General features: G+C 42.2%; 1 protein-coding gene across 1 annotated transcript in view; it reads right to left on the minus strand.

Moving 5' to 3' along the window:
- The window catches only part of LOC6641585, a 92,492-nt gene that overhangs the window by 51,643 nt on the left and 18,131 nt on the right, over nt 1–22,718 (minus strand). Inside the window, exons 8-14 of the mRNA XM_047011097.1 lie at nt 22,251–22,559; nt 20,382–22,190; nt 20,228–20,320; nt 15,945–16,739; nt 393–536; nt 253–321; nt 2–79 (exon numbers count right to left, since the gene is read on the minus strand). Coding sequence (XP_046867053.1) covers nt 2–79; nt 253–321; nt 393–536; nt 15,945–16,739; nt 20,228–20,320; nt 20,382–22,190; nt 22,251–22,559 — 3,297 coding nt within the window. The remainder of the gene's footprint in view (nt 1; nt 80–252; nt 322–392; nt 537–15,944; nt 16,740–20,227; nt 20,321–20,381; nt 22,191–22,250; nt 22,560–22,718) is intronic.

Raw genomic sequence — 22,718 nt, forward strand, 5'->3', positions numbered from 1 at the left:
CCCTTGATACAAGCACCAGTTGTGGGATCGCATTTGACACCAGGTGGACAATGCTCACAGCCAGGTGTGCGACCAGATACTGTAATTTTAGAATCAAAATAAATTAATATAAGTTAGCGTCATAATATGTTTGTTATGATCATGCGTTTGGGCGTTATAGAATTCTCACGGAATCAGGCATTAGCTTAAAATTAAGCACAACATGAGTGTTCTATAGTTCTCTGTGAAAATATATACAGCTTGTTCACTTACCATCGATGCAATGACAACCATCACATTCGGAACCACCACGGCAGTCTGATTTACGCTGGCACTCACAAACTATATTTTAAAAAGAGAGATTAATTTATAAATAAATATAACTTTAATTGCTTTGGTGTAACAATAATAACCTCTGGAACAAACAGGTTGATGCTCAATGACGCGGCAATCTTCACTGCGACCGCAAGGGTTTTCATGTGAACAGGGATCCACACAAAGTGCATTGATACAAGCCTGCTGACTGGGACATTCATCACTTGAGGCGCAACCGATCTCTATTTTCATTACGTTTGAAGTAAACAAATTGTTAGCATTAGTTTTGAATATATAATACATTTTCTTTGCATTCTCAATACAATTTTAGTCAATATTTCAACAGTCAAGAATCCTGTTCGAGAGGTAGTTTTTCTTCATAATTTTCTCTTTTTTTAATTTCAATTTTCAATGCAGTTAGTAATAATATTTTGGTTTATCAGTTTAATAATTCTTTGATTTGTATTGAGTGCATCATTATATCAAATAGCACAATATAATCTAGCAGACTTAGCCAATAGATGGTTTTACTTATTTAGTTTAGTTTTAAAAGTTGTTGCTAAACAACGTATACACATGCAAGCAAGCATTAAAACATAGTGTTAGTGCAGTTTAAAAAGCTTTTTACAATATTTAATGATTAGTAATCACCTGACCACATGCATTTATTATAATATTTTCTAATCCAAAATATATATGTATACAAATACACTTACGATATGTGATAAACGAACAAACGAGTATGTACTAAAATACAACAAAATCAACACAGATATTTATATGAACACAAAACAGAATCACAGAACACTGAGACAGCATGCACGTCGATCGAGCACATTGAGGAGAACAAACGAGAACCTTCAAAATAATGTGGGGTATGGTAAAGGGTTTTATGAGATTTTCAGCAGGAAAATATGCAGGCAAACATCAAAAGCAGGCAACTAACATGAAAGGAGCAAACGAATGTTGCATCATCATATGGAAGGGGCATGCAAAACGACCGCCGATTTGACAGTAAATACTAATGGGCGAATTGAATTTTTCCTGTGGACACATATATATCGAATTATTCCAAATAGTGATTTCTTGTGAAGATTGGTGGTTGTGGGTTGGTGATAGTTGAAGGTGCAAGACATTTTCTTGAAAGACAACAGAAGAAGCAGGAACGAGAGTAGAAAGAGAGGAGTATAATATGCATTTGAAGATTTTCACAAAGAACAGTCTGGGATTGCAAGGAACGTAACGACACAAGAAAAAAAACATGCACGTGTCTGTCAGAAAATCGGATGGTTGCTTGGGGAACATGATGAAATTCATAACGACATAGAAGGAGAGAAAGACAGAAAGTGAGACAGAGGAATAGAAGTATGACATTCAACTGAAGAAGGCCTCTACATTTTCGCCAGATACCTTGGCTTTTCAAAAGTAGTCAGAGCCTCGATGCCATGGAGTTTTACCGCAACCCTTGGTGGTTCCTTGCAATTTATTCATTCCGAAATAGTAAGAGAACTTTTGGATTTGCTATCAAAACTTACAGATATATTTACACAACTTTAGTTACCTGCTTTAATAGAGCAATCGGCTATATTTACATCTGCGACGTAATCACAAAAGCACATTGCGGTGTGATTCAATGTACGACACACTGTCATGTTTTGCATTGTACAAAGGTTTATGTAGTAGCTACAGGGTTTAACGCATAATGCTTCTAAACATATTTCGTCGTCAGCACAGTCGTAGTCTGTTCGGCATAAAACTGTTTTTTGTGTTGTTGTCAAAATTTCACTCATTGTCGTGGCAGTTGCAGTTAACAAATCAACCGTATTAGGCGTCACAGTCATAAAAATCGTAGTTTCCAACTCAGTAGGAATTTTGGCAGTCGATGCATAAGCGGGGTCCTTTGAAGACACTCCACTTGTTGGCATGGTTTTATAGAGTCCAACGGTTGTCTGTTCTGTCAAAGATCTGGGAGAAGTTGTTTCTAGAGGGAGACTTTTGCCAAAGGTAGTCTCCGTCCCTAAAGTAGTCTCTTCAGTAGTTCTTGGTACAAGAGTTGATGCAGCAGTAGAGATTCTGGCAGTCGATGGGAAAGTAGAGCCTACTGAAGGAACTCCACTTATTGGCATGGTATGAGATACTTTAACGGTTGTCTGTTCTGTCAAAGAACTGGGAGAAGTTGTGTCTATAGATTGAGTTCTGCCAAAGGTTGTCTCCGTACCTAAAGAAGTCTCTTCAGTAGTTCTTGGTGCAAGAGTTGATCCAGCAGTAGGGGTTCTGGTAGTCGATGGGAAAGTAGTGCCTTCTGAAGGAACTCCTTTTGTTGGCATGGTATGAAAGACGGTTGTCTGTTCTGTCAAAAAAGTGGGAGAAGTTGTTTTAAGAGGGAGACTTGTGCCAAAGGTAGTCTCCGTACCTAAAGTAGCCTCTTCAGTAGTTCTTGGTACAAGAGTTGATGGAGCAGTAGGAGTTCTGGCAGTCGATGGGAAAGTAGTTGCTTCTGAAGCAACTCCGCTTGTTGGCATGGTATGAGAAACGGTTGTCTGTTCCGTTAAAGAACTAGGAGAAGTTGTTTCTATAGATTGAGTTCTGTCAAAGGTTGTCTCAGTCCCTAATGTACTCTCTTCAGTACTTCTTGGTACAAGAGTTGTTGCAGCAGTAGGGATTCTGGCAGTCGATGGGAAAGTAGAGTCTTCTGAAGGAACTCCATTTGTTGGCATGGTATAAGATACTGCAAAGGTTGTCTGTTCTGTCAAAGAACTGGGAGAAGTTGTCTCTATAAGGAGACTTGTGCCGAAGGTTGTTTCCGTTCCTAGTGTGGTCTCTTCAGTAGTTCTTGGTGCTAGAGTTGATGCAGCAGTAGGGATTCTGGCAGTCGATGGGTAAGTAGAGCCTTCTAAAGGAACTCCACTTGTTGGCATAGTATGAGAGACGGTTGTCTGTTCCGTCAAAGAACTGGGAGAAGTTGTTTCTATAGGGAGACTTGTACCAAAGGTAGTCTCCGTTTCTAGTGTGGTCTCTTCAGTAGTTCTTGATGCTAGAGTTGATGCAGTAGTAGGCATTCTGGCTGTCGACGGAAAAGTAGAACCTTCTAAAGGAATTCCACTTGTTGGCATGGTTTTTGAGACTCCAAGGGTTGTCTGTTCTGTCAATGAACTGGGAGAAGTTGTTTCTATAGATTGAGCTGTGCCAAACGTAGTCTCCGTTCCAAGTGTGGTCTCTTCAGTAGTTCTTGGTACAAGAGTTGATGCAGAGGTAGACTCCGTCCCTAAAATAGTCTCTTCAGTAGTTCTTGGTACAAGAGTTGATCCAGCAGTAGGGATTCTGGCAGTCGATGGGAAAGTAGAGCCTTCTAAAGGAACTCCACTTGTTGGCATAGTATGGGAGACGGTTGTCTGGTCTGTCAAAAAACTGGGAGAAGTTGTGTCTATAGGAAGTCGTGTGCCAAAGGTAGACTCCGTCCCTAAAGTAGTCTCTTCAGTAGTTCTTGGTACAAGAGTTGATCCAGCAGTAGGGATTCTGGCAGTCGACGGGAAAGTAGAGGCTTCTAAAGGAACTACACTTGTTGGCACGGTTTTAGAGACGGTAGTCTGTTCCGTCAAAGAACTAGGAGAAGTTGTTTCTGAAGGGAGACTTGTGCCAAAGGTAGACTCCGTCCCTAATGTACTCTCTACAGTAGTTCTTGATACAAGAGTTGATGCAGCAGTAGGGATTCTGGCAGTCGATGGGAAAGTAGTTGCTTCTGAAGCAACTCCGCTTGTTGGCATGGTATGAGAAACGGTTGTCTGTTCCGTTAAAGAACTAGGAGAAGTTGTTTCTATAGATTGAGTTCTGTCAAAGGTTGTCTCAGTCCCTAATGTACTCTCTTCAGTACTTCTTGGTACAAGAGTTGTTGCAGCAGTAGGGATTCTGGCAGTCGATGGGAAAGTAGAGTCTTCTGAAGGAACTCCATTTGTTGGCATGGTATAAGATACTGCAAAGGTTGTCTGTTCTGTCAAAGAACTGGGAGAAGTTGTCTCTATAAGGAGACTTGTACCAAAGGTAGTCTCCGTTCCTAGTGTGGTCTGTTCAGTAGTTCTTGGTACAAGAGTTGATGCAAAGGTAGACTCCGTCCCTAAAGTAGTCTCTTCAGTAGTTCTTGGTACAAGAGTTGATCCAGCAGTAGGGATTCTGGCAGTCGATGGGAAAGTAGAGCCTTCTAAAGGAACTCCACTTTTTGGCATGGTATGAGAGACGGTTGTCTGGTCTGCCAAAGAACTGGGAGAAGTTGTTTCTGAAGGGAGACTTGTATCAAAGGTAGACTCCGTCCCTAATGTACTCTCTACAGTAGTTTTTGTTACTAGAGTTGATGCAGCAGTAGGGATTCTGGCAGTCGATGGGATAGTAGTGCGTTCTGAAGGAACTGCGATTGTTGGCATAGTATGGGAGACGGTTGTCTGGTCTGTCAAAAAACTGGGAGAAGTTGTGTCTATAGGGAGTCGTGTGTCAAAGGTAGACTCCGTCCCTAAAGTAGTCTCTTCAGTAGTTCTTGGTACAAAAGTTGATGCAGCAGTAGGGATTCTGGCAGTCGATGGGAAAGTAGAGCCTTCTAAAGGAACTACACTTGTTGGCACGGTTTTAGAGACGGTAGTCTGTTCCGTTAAAGAGCTAGGAGAAGTTGTTTCTGAAGGGAGACTCGTGCCAAAGGTAGACTCCGTCTCTAAAGTAGTCTCTTCAGTAGTTCTTGGTACAAAAGTTGATGCAGCAGTAGGGATTCTGGCAGTCGATGGGAAAGTAGAGCCTTCTAAAGGAACTCCACTTGTTGGCATAGTATGGGAGACGGTTGTCTGGTCTGTCAAAAAACTGGGAGAAGTTGTGTCTATAGGAAGTCGTGTGCCAAAGGTAGACTCCGTCCCTAAAGTAGTCTCTTCAGTAGTTCTTGGTACAAAAGTTGATGCAGCAGTAGGGATTCTGGCAGTCGATGGGAAAGTAGAGCCTTCTAAAGGAACTCCACTTGTTGGCATGGTTTTGGAGACTCCAAGGGTTGTCTGTTCTGTCAATGAACTGGGAGAAGTTGTTTCTATAGATTGAGCTGTGCCAAAGGTAGTCTCCGTTCCAAGTGTGGTCTTTTCAGTAGTTCTTGGTACAAGAGTTGATGCAAAGGTAGACTCCGTCCCTAAAGTAGTCTCTTCAGTAGTTCTTGGTACAAGAGTTGATCCAGCAGTAGGGATTCTGGCAGTCGATGGGAAAGTAGAGCCTTCTAAAGGAACTCCACTTGTTGGCATAGTATGGGAGACGGTTGTCTGGTCTGTCAAAAAACTGGGAGAAGTTGTGTCTATAGGGAGACTTGTGCCAAAGGTAGACTCCGTCCCTAAAGTAGTCTCTTCAGTAGTTCTTGGTACAAAAGTTGATGCAACAGTAGGGATTCTGGCAGTCGACGGGAAAGTAGAGCCTTCTAAAGGAACTCCACTTGTTGGTACGGTTTTAGAGAATTCAAGGGTTGTCCGTTCTGTCGAAGAACTGGGAGAAGTTGTTTCTACAGATTGAGCTGTTCCAAAGGTAGTCTCCGCCGCTAAAGTAGTAGTTTCTGAAGGGAGACTTGTGCCGAAGGTAGACCCCGCCCCTAATGTGGTCTCTTCAGTAGTTCTTGGTACAAAAGTTGATGCAGCAGTAGGGATTCTGGCAGTCGATGGGAAAGTAGAGCCTTCTAAAGGAACTCCACTTGTTGGCATGGTTTTGGAGACTCCAAGGGTTGTCTGTTCCGTCAAAGAACTGGGAGAAGTTGTTTCTATAGATTGAGCTGTGCTAAAGGTAGTCTCCGTTCCAAGTGTGGTCTCTTCAGTAGTTCTTGGTACAAGAGTTGATGCAGAGGTAGACTCCGTCCCTAAAGTAGTCTCTTCAGTAGTTCTTGGTACAAGAGTTGATCCAGCAGTAGGGATTCTGGCAGTCGATGGGATAGTAGTGCGTTCTGAAGGAACTGCGCTTGTTGGCATAGTATGGGAGACGGTTGTCTGGTCTGTCAAAAAACTGGGAGAAGTTGTGTCTATAGGGAGTCGTGTGCCAAAGGTAGACTCCGTCCCTAAAGTAGTCTCTTCAGTAGTTCTTGGTACAAAAGTTGATGCAGCAGTAGGGATTCTGGCAGTCGATGGGAAAGTAGAGCCTTCTAAAGGAACTCCACTTGTTGGCATGGTTTTGGAGACTCCAAGGGTTGTCTGTTCTGTCAATGAACTGGGAGAAGTTGTTTCTATAGATTGAGCTGTGCCAAAGGTAGTCTCCGTTCCAAGTGTGGTCTCTTCAGTAGTTCTTGGTACAAGAGTTGATGCAAAGGTAGACTCCGTCCCTAAAGTAGTCTCTTCAGTAGTTCTTGGTACAAGAGTTGATCCAGCAGTAGGGATTCTGGCAGTCGACGGGAAAGTAGAGGCTTCTAAAGGAACTACACTTGTTGGCACGGTTTTAGAGACGGTAGTCTGTTCCGTCAAAGAACTAGGAGAAGTTGTTTCTGAAGGGAGACTTGTGCCAAAGGTAGACTCCGTCCCTAATGTACTCTCTACAGTAGTTCTTGATACAAGAGTTGATGCAGCAGTAGGGATTCTGGCAGTCGATGGGATAGTAGTGCGTTCTGAAGGAACTGCGCTTGTTGGCATAGTATGGGAGACGGTTGTCTGGTCTGTCAAAAAACTGGGAGAAGTTGTGTCTATAGGGAGTCGTGTGCCAAAGGTAGACTCCGTCCCTAAAGTAGTCTCTTCAGTAGTTCTTGGTACAAAAGTTGATGCAGCAGTAGGGATTCTGGCAGTCGATGGGAAAGTAGAGCCTTCTAAAGGAACTCCACTTGTTGGCATGGTTTTGGAGACTCCAAGGGTTGTCTGTTCTGTCAATGAACTGGGAGAAGTTGTTTCTATAGATTGAGCTGTGCCAAAGGTAGTCTCCGTTCCAAGTGTGGTCTCTTCAGTAGTTCTTGGTACAAGAGTTGATGCAAAGGTAGACTCCGTCCCTAAAGTAGTCTCTTCAGTAGTTCTTGGTACAAGAGTTGATCCAGCAGTAGGGATTCTGGCAGTCGACGGGAAAGTAGAGGCTTCTAAAGGAACTACACTTGTTGGCACGGTTTTAGAGACGGTAGTCTGTTCCGTCAAAAAACTAGGAGAAGTTGTTTCTGAAGGGAGACTTGTGCCAAAGGTAGAGCCTTCTAAAGGAACTCCACTTGTTGGTATAGTATGAGAGACGGTTGTCTGGTCTATCAAAGAACTTCGAGAAGTTGTTTCGATAGGGAGTCTTGTACCAAAGGTAGACTCCGTCCCTAAAGTAGTCTCTTCAGTAGTTCTTGGTACAAAAGTTGATGCAGCAGTAGGGATTCTGGCAGTCGATGGGAAAGTAGAGCCTTCTAAAGGAACTCCACTTGTTGGCATAGTATGGGAGACGGTTGTCTGGTCTGTCAAAAAACTGGGAGAAGTTGTGTCTATAGGGAGTCGTGTGCCAAAGGTAGACTCCGTCCCTAAAGTAGTCTCTTCAGTAGTTCTTGGTACAAAAGTTGATGCAGCAGTAGGGATTCTGGCAGTCGATGGGAAAGTAGAGCCTTCTAAAGGAACTCCACTTGTTGGCATGGTTTTGGAGACTCCAAGGGTTGTCTGTTCCGTCAAAGAACTGGGAGAAGTTGTTTCTATAGATTGAGCTGTGCTAAAGGTAGTCTCCGTTCCAAGTGTGGTCTCTTCAGTAGTTCTTGGTACAAAAGTTGATGCAGAGGTAGACTCCGTCCCTAAAGTAGTCTCTTCAGTAGTTCTTGGTACGAGAGTTGATCCAGCAGTAGGGATTCTGGCAGTCGATGGGAAAGTAGAGCCTTCTAAAGGAACTACACTTGTTGGCATGGTTTTAGAGACGGTAGTCTGTTCCGTCAAAAAACTAGGAGAAGTTGTTTCTGAAGGGAGACTTGTGCCAAAGGTAGACTCCGTCCCTAATGTACTCTCTACAGTAGTTCTTGATACAAGAGTTGATGCAGCAGTAGGGATTCTGGCAGTCGATGGGATAGTAGTGCGTTCTGACGGAACTGCGCTTGTTGGCATAGTATGGGAGACGGTTGTCTGGTCTGTCAAAAAACTGGGAGAAGTTGTGTCTATAGGGAGTCGTGTGCCAAAGGTAGACTCCGTCCCTAAAGTAGTCTCTTCAGTAGTTCTTGGTACAAAAGTTGATGCAGCAGTAGGGATTCTGGCAGTCGATGGGAAAGTAGAGCCTTCTAAAGGAACTCCACTTGTTGGCATGGTTTTAGAGACTCCAAGGGTTGTCTGTTCTGTCAAAGAACTGGGAGAAGTTGTTTCTATAGATTGAGCTGTGCTAAAGGTAGTCTCCGTTCCAAGTGTGGTCTCTTCAGTAGTTCTTGGTAAAAGAGTTGATGCAGAGGTAGACTCCGTCCCTAAAGTAGTCTCTTCAGTAGTTCTTGGTACAAGAGTTGATCCAGCAGTAGGGATTCTGGCAGTCGATGGGAAAGTAGAGCCTTCTAAAGGAACTACACTTGTTGGCATGGTTTTAGAGACGGTACTCTGTTCCGTCAAAGAACTAGGAGAAGTTGTTTCTGAAGGGAGACTTGTGCCAAAGGTAGACTCCGTCCCTAATCTACTCTCTACAGTAGTTCTTGTTACAAGAGTTGATGCAGCAGTAGGGATTCTGGCAGTCGATGGGATAGTAGTGCGTACTGAAGGAACTGCGCTTGTTGGCATAGAATGGGAGACGGTTGTCTGGTCTGTCAAAAAACTGGGAGAAGTTGTGTCTATAGGGAGTCGTGTGCCAAAGGTAGACTCCGTCCCTAAAGTAGTCTCTTCAGTAGTTCTTGGTACAAAAGTTGATGCAGCAGTAGGGATTCTGGCAGTCGATGGGAAAGTAGAGCCTTCTAAAGGAACTCCACTTGTTGGCATGGTTTTAGAGACTCCAAGGGTTGTCTGTTCTGTCAAAGAACTGGGAGAAGTTGTTTCTATAGATTGAGCTGTGCTAAAGGTAGTCTCCGTTCCAAGTGTGGTCTCTTCAGTAGTTCTTGGTAAAAGAGTTGATGCAGAGGTAGACTCCGTCCCTAAAGTAGTCTCTTCAGTAGTTCTTGGTACAAAAGTTGATGCAGCAGTAGGGATTCTGGCAGTCGATGGGAAAGTAGAGCCTTCTAAAGGAACTCCACTTGTTGGCATGGTTTTGGAGACTCCAAGGGTTGTCTGTTCTGTCAAAGAACTGGGAGAAGTTGTTTCTATAGATTGAGCTGTGCCAAAGGTAGTCTCCGTTCCAAGTGCGGTCTCTTCAGTAGTTCTTGGTACAAGAGTTGATGCAGAGGTAGACTCTGTCCCTAAAAGAGTCTCTTCAGTAGTTCTTGGTACAAGAGTTGATCCAGCAGTAGGGATTCTGGCAGTCGATGGGAAAGTAGAGCCTTCTAAAGGAACTCCACTTGTTGATATAGTATGAGAGACGGTTGTCTGGTCTGTCAAAGAACTGGGAGAAGTTGTTTCGATAGGGAGTCTTGTGCCAAAGGTAGACTCCGTCCCTAAAATAGTCTCTTCAGTAGTTCTTGGTACAAAAGTTGATGCAGCAGTAGGGATTCTGGCAGTCGATGGGAAAGTAGAGCCTTCTGAAGGAACTCCACTTGTTGGCATGGTGTCAGATACTTCAACGGTTGTCTCTTCCGTCAAAGAACTGGGAGAAGTTGTTTCTGTAGGGAGATTTGTGCCAAATGTAGTCTCCGTTTCTAGTGTGGTCTCTTCAGTAGTTCTTGGTACAAGAGTTGATGCAGCAGAAGGGATTCTGGCAGTCGATGGGAAAGTAGAGCCTTCTGAAGGAACTCCACTTGTTGGCATGGTGTCAGATACTTCAACGGTTGTCTCTTCCGTCAAAGAACTGGGAGAAGTTGTTTCTGTAGCGAGATTTGTGCCAAATGTAGTCTCCGTTTCTAGTGTGGTCTCTTCAGTAGTTCTTGGTACAAGAGTTGATCCAGCAGTAGGGATTCTGGCAGTCGATGGGAAAGTAGAGCCTTCTAAAGGAACTACACTTGTTGGCACGGTTTTAGAGACGGTAGTCTGTTCCGTCAAAGAACTAGGAGAAGTTGTTTCTGACGGGAGACTTGTGCCAAAGGTAGACTCCGTCCCTAATCTACTCTCTACAGTAGTTCTTGTTACAAGAGTTGATGCAGCAGTAGGGATTCTGGCAGTCGATGGGATAGTAGTGCGTACTGAAGGAACTGCGCTTGTTGGCATAGAATGGGAGACGGTTGTCTGGTCTGTCAAAAAACTGGGAGAAGTTGTGTCTGTAGGGAGTCGTGTGCCAAAGGTAGACTCCGTCCCTAAAGTAGTCTCTTCAGTAGTTCTTGGTACAAAAGTTGATGCAGCAGTAGGGATTCTGGCAGTCGATGGGAAAGTAGAGCCTTCTAAAGGAACTCCACTTGTTGGCATGGTTTTGGAGACTCCAAGGGTTGTCTGTTCTGTTAAAGAACTGGGAGAAGTTGTTTCTATAGATTGAGCTGTGCCAAAGGTAGTCTCCGTTCCAAGTGTGGTCTCTTCAGTAGTTCTTGGTACAAGAGTTGATGCAGAGGTAGACTCTGTCCCTAAAGTAGTCTCTTCAGTAGTTCTTGGTACAAGAGTTGATGCAGCAGTAGGGAAAGTAGAGCCTTCTAAAGGAACTCCACTTGTTGGCATGGTTTTGGAGACTCCAAGCGTTGTCTGTTCTGTCAAAGAACTGGGAGAAGTTGTTTCTATAGATTGAGCTGTGCCAAAGGTAGTCTCCGTTACAAGTGTGGTCTCTTCAGTAGTTCTTGGTACAAGAGTTGATGCAGCAGTAGGGATTCTGGCAGTCGATGGAATAGTAGTGCGTTCTGAAGGAACTGCGCTTGTTGGCATAGTATGGGAGACGGTTGTCTGGTCTGTCAAAAAACTGGGAGAAGTTGTGTCTATAGGAAGTCGTGTGCCAAAGGTAGACTCCGTCCCTAAAGTAGTCTCTTCAGTAGTTCTTGGTACAAAAGTTGATGCAGCAGTAGGGATTCTGGCAGTCGATGGGAAAGTAGAGCCTTCTAAAGGAACTCCACTTGTTGGCATGGTTTTGGAGACTCCAAGGGTTGTCTGTTCTGTCAATGAACTGGGAGAAGTTGTTTCTATAGATTGAGCTGTGCCAAAAGTAGTCTCCGTTCCAAGTGTGGTCTCTTCAGTAGTTCTTGGTACAAGAGTTGATCCAGCAATAGGGATTCTGGCAGTCGACGGAAAAGTAGAGCCTTCTAAAGTAACTCCACTTGTTGGCATGGTTTTAGAGACTCCAAGGGTTGTGTGTTCCATCAAAGAACTGGGAGAAGTTGTTTCTGTAGGGAGATTTGTGCCAAAGGTAGTCTCCGTTCCAAGTGTGGTCTCTTCAGTAGTTCTTGGTACAAAAGTTGATGCAGCAGTAGGGATTCTGGCAATCGACAGGAAAGTAGAACCTTCTAAAGGAACTCCACTTGTTGGCATGGTATGAGAGACGGTTGTCTGGTCTGCCAAAGAACTGGGAGAAGTTGTTTCTGAAGGGAGACTTGTATCAAAGGTAGACTCCGTCCCTAATGTACTATCTACAGTAGTTCTTGTTACAAGAGTTGATGCAGCAGTAGGGATTCTGGCAGTCGATGGGATAGTAGTGCGTTCTAAAGGAACTCCATTTGTTGGCATGGTTTTAGAGACTTCAAGGGTTGTATGTTCTGTCGATGAACTGGGAGAAGTTGTTTCTATAGATTGAGCTGTGCCAAAGGTAGTCTCCGTCTCTAAAGTATTCTCTTCAGTAGTTCTTGGTACAAGAGTTGATGCAGCAGTAGGGATTCTGGCAGTCGATGGGAAAGTAGAGCCTTCTAAAGGAACTCCACTTGTTGGTATACTATGAGAGACGGTTGTCTGGTCTGTCAAAGCACTGGGAGAAGTTGTTTCGATAGGGAGTCTTGTGCCAAAGGTAGACTCCGTCCCTAAAATAGTCTCTTCAGTAGTTCTTGGTACAAAAGTTGATGCAGCAGTAGGGATTCTGGCAGTCGACGAGAAAGTAGAGCCTTCTGAAGGAACTCCACTTGTTGGCATGGTGTCAGATACTTCAACGGTTGTCTTTTCTGTCAAAGAACTGGGAGAAGTTGTGGTCTCTTCAGTAGTTCTTGATGCAAGAGTTGATGCAGCAGTAGGGATTCTGGCAGTCGACGGGAAAGTAGAGCCTTCTAAAGGAGCTCCACTTGTTGGTATGGTTTTAGAGAATTCAAGGGTTGTCTGTTCTGTCAAAGAACTGGGAGAAGTTGTTTCTAAAGATTGAGCTGTGCCAAAGGTAGACTCCGTCTCTAAAGTAGTCTCTTCAGTAGTTCTTGGTACAAAAGTTGATGCAGCAGTAGGGATTTTGGCAGTCGATGGGAAAGTAGAGCCTTCTAAAGGAACTCCACTTGTTGGTATAGTATGAGAGACGGTTGTCTGGTCTGTCAAAGAACTGGGAGAAGTTGTTTCGATAGGGAGTCTTGTGCCAAAGGTAGACTCCGTCCCTAAAATAGTCTCTTCAGTAGTTCTTGGTACAAAAGTTGATGCAGCAGTAGGGATTCTGGCAGTCGATGGGAAAGTAGAGGCTTCTAAAGGAACTCCACTTGTTGGTATAGTATGAGAGACGGTTGTCTGGTCTGTCAAAGCACTGGGAGAAGTTGTTTCGATAGGGAGTCTTGTGCCAAAGGTAGACTCCGTCCCTAAAATAGTCTCTTCAGTAGTTCTTGGTACAAAAGTTGATGCAGCAGTAGGGATTCTGGCAGTCGATGGGAAAGTAGAGCCTTCTAAAGGAACTCCACTTGTTGGTATAGTATGAGAGACGGTTGTCTGGTCTGTCAAAGAACTGGGAGAAGTCGTTTCTATAAGGAGACTTGTGCCAAAGGTAGTCTCCCTCCCTAAAGTAGTCTCTTCAGTAGTTCTTGGTACAAGAGTTGATGCAGCAGTAGGGATTCTGGCAGTCGATGGGAAAGTAGAGCCTTCTGAAGGAACTCCACTTGTTGGCATGGTGTCAGATACTTCAACGGTTGTCTCTTCCGTCAAAGAACTGGGAGAAGTTGTTTCTGTAGGGAGATTTGTGCCAAATGTAGTCTCCGTTTCTAGTGTGGTCTCTTCAGTAGTTCTTGGTACAAAAGTTGATGCAGCAGAAGGGATTCTGGCAGTCGATGGGAAAGTAGAGCCTTCTGAAGGAACTCCACTTGTTGGCATGGTGTCAGATACTTCAACGGTTGTCTCTTCCGTCAAAGAACTGGGAGAAGTTGTTTCTGTAGCGAGATTTGTGCCAAATGTAGTCTCCGTTTCTAGTGTGGTCTCTTCAGTAGTTCTTGATGCAAAAGTTGATGCAGCAGTAGGGATTCTGGCAGTCGATGGGAAAGTAGAGCCTTCTAAAGGAACTCCACTTGTTGTCATGGTTTTAGAGACTCCAAGGGTTGTTTGTTCCGTCAAAGAACTGGGAGAAGTTGTTTCTTTAGGGAGATTTGTGCCAAAAGTAGTCTCCGTTCCAAGTGTGGTCTTTTCAGAAGTTCTTGGTGCAAGAGTTGATGCAGCAGTAGGGATTCTGGCAGTCGATGGGAAAGTAGAGCCTTCTAAAGGAACTCCACTTGTTGTCATGGTTTTAGAGACTCCAAGGGTTGTTTGTTCTGACAAAGAACTGGGAGAAGTTGTTTCTATAGATTGAGTTGTGCCAAATGTAGTCTCCGTTCCTAGTGTGGTCTCTTCAGTAGTTCTTGGTACAAGACCAGGAGTGATTTTATCAAGGGAAGGGACAGTAGAGGTTTCTGAAGGAACTTCACTCGTTGGTATGGTATGGGAGACTCCCCCGGTTGTCTGTTCTGTGAAAGAACTTGAAGACGTTGTTTCGACAGGGAAACTAGTGCCAAAGGAAGTGTGTGTTCTTAATGAAGTTTGTTCACTTTCGGGAGGAAGAGTTGATAAAACGGTTGGAAAAGACGCAGTCGATAGGAAGGAAAAACCTTCTGAAGCTACTCCACCTGTTGCCGTTGTCTGAGAGAATGCTGCGGTTGTCTGTTCTGTCAAAGAACTTGGAGAAGTTGTTTCTACAGGCAAAGTGGTGCCAAATGTTTTTCCTTTTCCTAATGTAGTCTCTTCAAAAATTATTGGTACAAGAGTTGACAGAGCAAGAGGGGTTCTGGCAGTCGACGGGAAAGTGGAGCTATCTAAAGGAACTCCACTTGTTGGCATAGTTTGAGAGGCTCGAACGGTTGTCCGTTCTGTCAAAGTACTGTGAGAAGTTGTTTCTATTGATAAATGTTTTGTGGTTTTATAGGATTCCGTTGTGACATTGTAAATCTCGGTAGTCTCATCTTCAGCCGTTATTTCTGTATAACGAGTACGCATTTCGGTTTGATTTGCCAATTGCATTATTGTATATTTGGTATTTGTAGGGTCCGTCGTGGTCTCAATATGTTCGGGTCCTTGCGGTATTTTTGTCGGTATACAGTCAGAAGAAGTGTCATTAGTCAATGTTGAGGAGCAAATGCATGTAGTTATCCTATGTGCTGATGTCACACACTTTATGGCGCCAACACAAACCGTGTGACAGGGATCAAAACATTGACCTGACGATCCGCATTGTTGTGCTTCACTGCAGTCTTCATGTGTGGTACAGTTGCCACCTGGCTTAGCTGCTTCATTTTTGTGTTTGTTTTTAGTTTGTTTTATCGAGGGGAGTATTTTTGTACATATTTTAAGTAAAAGTATAAAATTAAAAAAAATAGGAACGTTAAAATATTTACATTTTTTAACCATATTAAGTAGAAAGTGTATAACTACAACAAGGGAGACAGTGCACTATATATACAAGGTAACCTGGGGTGGGGTAGATATTTGAATTTTAACACTAATTTTCTTCTATTTAATTAAATCTCAGAGGATTTACACAAAAATAATGATTCGATAAATCAACCAGGTATATAAACTAGGTTTTACGGTTAATTATTTTCAAAAATTAGAAACGAATTTGTTTACTATTAGTTAGCTACAAATTTTGGGTTTACGTGGATTTTTTACCGTTAGTACAACACTTTGTTACCGTTTATTTATTTAAAGTCATAGGTTAAGATATATTCATAGTAATTCAAGAGGCATTGGATTAATTTAATTGATTAATATCACTGTGAGCATGAGCGTGTGTGAATGTTCAGAAGAGTTTTTGCTTGTACTAGTGTCTTCTTGTTATATGTTGTTTGTGGCAGTTTCCAATTTGGGACAAATACGATCAAAACGGCAAATTAACAGATCGTAACATTGGACAACGCTTCTGTTAGATAAGACAGATAGGTTCTAAATAAACGAGTAAATAGCAATGGTGCTAGATTGCGCTTTGCTGGAAATGGAATTATTATCCCTCAAGAATTGGGATTTGATTTGGTTTGAGAACTTAGTTTTAGAAAATGAAGTTTACAATTGCAATAGCTTTATAAAAGAAGTCCTATGTATTTACACGTGGTAATTTTTATTATGAATTGGCTGTTGGTCAGTAAATATATATAAATTTCCTTGGGAATTTTTGTTTTTTTAATTTGTTGCGTGGGACAGACAATAAGACAAAAGAGGTAGCAAAAGTGAGAGGCGTGTGAGAGCAGGAAACAGAGATATTCGAGAGTCAGAAACATAAGGTTGGTGGTACTTTCACTTGACAGAGTTGTGAGAGAAAGTACGTTGTTTGTTGTGCTTTACCTTTTTGACATCCATATTTGGCATCGGCTATAAATCCAGGTGGGCAGAATTTACATATCGGCTTATGATCCTCGACAATGCATGGCGAGTTAGGTGCGCATGTTGCAAACTTGCACGGATCGACGCACTGATAATTACGGCATGCCAGGCCGGCCGGGCAGCCGGCATCACGCAAACAAATGGAAATCGATGGTTGACAATCGCGCATGCAAATACAAATTGGTTTGTGATCCTGGACTTCGCACGATTTATTCTCCGCACAGATGGCCGGCCGACCCAATGGTACTATGCATGGATTACGACATTTACCTTCTGTGCAAGCCATGTTTGAGGCACAATCATCATCGCGATAGCATTCACGTTTATCTGGTGCGCAAGTAAGCTCGCCATATTCATTTACTATAAAGCCTGATTTGCATATGCAAACAGGATGGTGGCGTCGAGTCTCGCATTTCTTATTACTTTCGCATATAAAGAGAGGATTATTACATGGATCTGTGCACTGGCCATATTGGCCACACTGTAAAGTCTCCGGGCATTCTGTATCACTGGTACATGGTATTTGTTCTTTGCTCTGCCCATCTTCATCTTTCTCACACTTTGGATCCGGTTTGCATTCAACATCCGGCCGGCCGATGTGACAGCTAGGACAGGAGCAGCGCGGACGATGCAGAACAGTTTTGCACAACGCATTTGAGCCACACGCGCCACGCATTGTGCAAGGATCGGTGCAGTGTCCTTGGAGGCATGATTTTTCACTGGGACAATCCGTATCTGAGTAGCATTGTTCGGTGTCTATAAACGTAACATACAGCAACGAGGAACGAGAGAGAGAGATAGACAGGTTTGTTTGGTTGTATATATGTTAATGGTTGGGTGCATTGAACTGTTCGGTGACATTTACGCTAAAGATATGGGGAACTGATTGATTGATTCACTTGCTGTAAATGTGAATTTTAGAGAGCATTGAAACACTTTCAGAATGTACGAACGAAAAAGTGCAACAATTGAAATCAGATTTGGGAACATTATATAGGTTTGATAGAAGATTTCAAAATAGATTTTGGACTTAAAGATGGTAGACGCAGACAGGGAAGGTATTAAAGTAATTCACAGAAGGAAAACTTAAAACTAAAATTTTCTAAAAAAAAAAGTAACAGAATGGAAGACTTAAACAAGACAATATATAAACAGTTTAATTCAGTGTTTTCTTGGTGTTGGTTCTTTGATTGGTTTGGGTTTAAGTGTTTTGTGTTTTGTTGTGGTGGAAGGTGGGTGGTGTTTTGGGGGTCTAGGGATTTGATGACTTCAAATGAGAATAGGATTTTTTGATTGGTTAAAGTAGTAGGAGTTTGTTTTAGCAGGGGAAATCGATAAGGATGTGCATAATAAAAACAAAGAAAAAATAAGACAACGAAAATAAAAATTAAGTAAATAATAAAATTAAATATGGCCCACAAATTGAGTAGGCCCAATTTAGTCAGTTTGGTTGTGCAGTTAGTTAAGGACAGGCAGCAAAACAAAAAAAAGAAAGTGTTTAACATACGTTTAATCGTCTAAATCAAATTGCAGAACTGTGAAGGGAACATCTCACATTATTTCATTATATGTTTATATATAAATATATATGAACTATGTATATATATCGATATGGATTTTTATTGCTTAAATGACTGCTTCTGATTTCCAGCGAACAAGTAGGTGAAAGCAGAAAGAACAAATGAGCAATAGTTACAATCTTTGATGGATTACCAATTTGTTGTTGAACGAGATTAGCTGAAGATGCCGGCACTTTTCCAATCTGCCCAGTTTTAGTGGTCTATAAGCCCTTCTCTTGATTTGAGCAATGATTTCTTAGGGGTTTGATGTGATCTCGAGCTGATACATATTGATTATTATTGTAATTGTTGTTCAGTTTTAAGTAATGGAAAAAATTACACGACATCCAACACATGCGCTCTGCCCTCACGAGAGACACGTTATTGGTTGATTGATTTGGGTGAGTGGGTAAGTTAGTGAAATGATTGATTGATCAAGAGGCAGAAAGAGAGCGAGAGAAAGAGAGAGAAAGAGATCGAGAAATAGAGGCAGATTGAAAGTGAAGAAAAGGAAAAATTGACTAAATCAAGATTATCAAGATAAATAAAATTTTGGAAAACGAAATAAGTGAGATTATGTTAGAAGTAAATAATTAGCTAGTAATAGGTTTTGGCTATTCAGTTTATCCATGTTATTTTATAATTTACAATTGAAAAGATTTCGGTTTTATATTTACAGGTTCCGTATTTGGTTAGTTGGTCGGCCATCTTTTTTATTTTTTTTTGTTTTGAATACGAATATATGTACATATGGTTGGCAGATAATCACATATACAAATTTCTGTATATACAACTTAAAGACTAGTCAAATGTACCAAAAATCAAAAAATAATTGAAAAGTGTTAGTTAAATTTAGTTACATGTCAATTAAAAATTTTGGTAGACCAATAGACGAGCACTATAAAGTGTGGTGGTGTAGGTGGTAGGCAAGAGCATACGATTTTAGATCTTAACAGATATTTACGTAGTAGTATACCGAAGGAGCTTTGTACAAACAGTTTGATTTGTGACGTCTTTCATTGAGAAATCGGTTATATGTTATATAAGAACTTTATTATGTGATTTTTATTATTCATTATTTGGGATGCATTGAAAAGTAGTAGTTGTTTTTGTTGTTGCTTTGTAATTTTTGCTATACACAGTGGTTTTCTTTTATTTTATTTATATTTGTAATGAACTGGCACTAAAATTGTATCCATTAGATTTTAAAAAGCATATGTATGTGAACTATGTGTGAGAATTGTCCCGTCCACAGTTCCCAATCTGAGACTTTGTTCATTCAAGAAATGCAACAAAAGAGATATATCATATGGTAACAAATGCTATATATTTTGTTTAGCAATAGGAAACGAGAGAGCGGGGAATTTAGCAGCAGCAGCAATATAGTGGATAAGGCATGGATAGAGCGGAGTAAGGGGAAGGGTGGGATAATATTAAGGACGCGGGATACGATATGGTAACAAGGATGTGTAAAGGTTTTGTTGTCTATAATATTAGCGTTGGATTTAGTGTTGTTGTTGTTTTTGTTGATTATTTAAATTTATTTTATTCCTTGGTTGTTGTTCTGTAATTCGCTATCGCGGCATTAAAATTAAGTAATTACGAAATGAATCAACTTTTCTACTATATATCTATCTGTGCATTAACTGAATTTGGTTTTTCTTTTTCTTCCAATTATGGATAATGTTTTGAGATGCCGGAGAGCTCAGAATACATATGATGGTTATCGAAAAGCCAATTATTGGTATGATGGATTACTCCATGAATTGAAATGTGTGGAATTTAGGGCTCTATGAAAAGCTGAATGTAAAATGATAAGCCAGATGAAACACTAAGATTATTAGTTTTTCAACTTTTCTTTCGTAGTATTGCGTATGTCGGTTTAGTAGGCAATACATTTGCTTAAAACTAAACGCAAGCTATATATCGGTTTTTTTTGGTGTTGAAATGAATTCTAGGCACAGATTGGGTAACCGCGATAGCGACAGCAACATTCCACGATTCCATATGCGTGTTGACAAATCTTAGACTAATAAACAAATCAAAAAAATTGTAAAAAAAAATACTACTTTAAAATTGTGCACGATATTTTTCCTTATTGTTTTTTTTTTTTTTGGTTTTGTTTTTGGTTTGAGCAAACTGAATTATATTGGGAAGTGATTGTGTAGGTGTTCTTCATTGGTTTGGTGCAAGGGAATTCAACATTACCATATGTACTTGGAACAATTGCAACTTCGAACATGTGTATAGGTTGTTGTTGTTTTTGTTAAAAAAAATTATAAAAATTAGAAAACTATAAAATATTGTTTTAAATATATTAGCTTTGTCATTAAAAAAAAAATATAACACACACTACACGAAAAATTGAGAGTTGTACTATTCAGCCGCAAAAGCTGTTGAATTAGTGGAATTAGCTGGGTTGGTATAAGTCTCATAAAACTCATTAACTAAATAATCAAACCAATATTTTATATTAAATTGAAATTATAACAACAAATTCAATTTTTGTTACTAACAGACCTCCAGTTAACAAAAAATAGGAACGTCAATGATAAGTCTAGCTTATTACAATAAAAATAACAATTGTAAGGAACGTCGGTTAACATGATTAGCATTTTATCTTTGTACTCTAGAAACTAGAACACTCTGAATTGATTATGGTATACGTAAATAGGCTACACTTACCTTGTTGACAAACGTATTCATAACCCTGACGTACACAGTCACCCGCTTCACATCCATGAATGCGACAGTCTTCTGGCGGTGGCGTCAAATAGCCTAAACGTCAAAGAAATCGTTAGTATCAAAAATAAATTTAAATTTGTTTATGAGCTCTTACATTGAACATAGGCATCACCGTTGGGGAAGTCTTCTGGGCAATAACATTCCGCCTGATTATTTTCGAGCACATGGCAAGCGGCGTTAAGGCCACAAGGTTGATCATGACAAGCATTCACAAGAGGTCCCTCACATAGGCAACCCTTGTTGGCATCCCCGATGCAGCCATCCATGCACGCACATTCATACCCGCCGGGTACTTCATTGCATTTTGAGTTGACACCGCAGGGATTGTTAGAACAGCCGCCATCCAATGGTTGACATTCGACAGAGGGATTTCCAAAGAAGTCGGGGGGACAAGAGCACTGAGCCTTGCGGTTAACAACGCGGCATTGAGCATTAGAACCGCAAGCTCCATATTCAAGACAAGGATTGCGACATTTGCCACTATCACAGCGCTTGCTCGAGTCACAGTCACTATCCTGACGACACTCGAATTGCACACACTCCTTACTGGGCTCGCCTTCATAGCCATCGGGACAATAACAGAGCATACGATGTTCGGACACAGTGCACAAGGCATTTCGGCCACAGGCCTTGTCATTGGCGCAGGGATCTGCACATTTGCCTCGCACACAGCTCTGATCTGCAGCACAGTCGCCATTTGATTTGCAACCAGCAATGCAGGCTCCACGTTCGCATAGCTGACCCACAGTACATTGACGTTTGGGTCCGCACTTGTTGCGACACTTGCCACGTGCACACTGCTGTCCGCAGGCACACTCCTCAGAACGAGAGCATTTGGGTGCACAATAAGAGCCACTCTCATCACATTCACAGCCGGGGTGGCAGCGCTCTGGTGGCAATTGGCAACCAGTTAGACCATCTCCTAGGAAAGAAGCTGGGCACTGACATTGAACTCCATGATTTATAACCAAGCAATCTGCACACTGGCCACATTGGCCAGGAGCCTGGCAAGGATTCGAACATTTCTTATTCACACAGGCTTCTTCACTTGGGCAGCTAAGATCATTGCGACAGCCAATTTGACACACACGATTCTCGCAAATCTGACCCTGGGCACAGGCATTATCCGTGTTACAGACAGTTCGGCAGGTTCCACGCATGCATCGCTCATCAGAAAGACAGTTTTGATCATTGCGGCATTTGCCCTGGCAACTGCCTGCATAGCATAGTTGATTCGATTGACAATCCTCGTTGCGTCCGCAAGCGGTGCGTGGTGCCTTGCAGGCAACTTTCGGATCACCGCTGAGACCTTCGGAGCATGTACATTGCTTGCGATGCTGGATCGTTTCGCAAACGGCATTCGTGCCACAGGCTGTTGGCTCAGCGCAGGGATCCACGCACTGTTGCCCAATGCAAGAAAGATGAGATGGACAACTCTGGTCGGAACGGCAGCCAGCGACACAGTTAAGACCTAGACAAAGCTCACCGTGGGCACATTCATTATCGTGGCGACACAACGGCTTGCAGACACCCTGCTGGCAGCGTTCGTTAGTAAGGCAACCAGAGTCATCGGCACATAGTGGTCGGCAGACAGACTCAAAGCAAGCAAGCCCATAGCTGCAGTCGCGATTTTCATGGCACTCTGATGGGGGAGATCGAACGCAACCCACCTGGGGAGTTGGATTGGGAACCATACTCTCCAGGCAGCTGCAACTAGCGCGATGATTGGCCACCGAGCAGGCAGCATTGGGTCCACATGGATTCTCCAAACAAGGATTAACACACTTGTCATTGCGGCATGACTCCGATGCGCTACAGTCGTCATCCACATGGCAACCGTAGACACATTTATTATGCAAGCAGACATGTCCAAGGAAACAATCATTGTCCACGCGACAAGTAACTGCAATCCGAAAAGAATCAGGTTTATTATTTTGACAAAAAGAAATAGTTAGTTACTTACGCATGCAATTTCCATTAAGGCACTTCTCATTTGAAGCACATTCCAAATCATTGTGGCAAATTGGTAAGCACATTGAGTCACGGCATGTGTAGCCGGGAGTGCATTCACCATCACAGGCCACCGGGACACGCACGCACTCTTTGCTGGCGTCGCCAGTGAAGCCTTCGGGGCAGTGGCATTGTTTCAGATGTGTTTGGATCTCACAGTTTGCATTCTGGCCACAGGCCTGCGGCTGAAGGCATGGATTGAAGCATTGACCGCCCTGACACACCTCCGATGGTCCGCATTCGGTGTCCAGAACACAAGCAGCTGGTGGTGATGATAAATAAAAATTAGTACATTTAATTTTAGATTAACTATGCCTTCATCCTTGTTGGCGTTACGTATTGTACGTGGCGTGTCGTGTGGTCAAGTGTGTATTTGTTGTTTATTTTTGTTTTTTAGTTTTCTAAGTTAGTCGATTTAAAA

The sequence above is a fragment of the Drosophila willistoni genome (assembly GCF_018902025.1).
Source record: "Drosophila willistoni isolate 14030-0811.24 chromosome 2R unlocalized genomic scaffold, UCI_dwil_1.1 Seg200, whole genome shotgun sequence".
In the NCBI taxonomy this organism is placed as follows: Eukaryota; Metazoa; Arthropoda; class Insecta; order Diptera; family Drosophilidae; genus Drosophila; species Drosophila willistoni.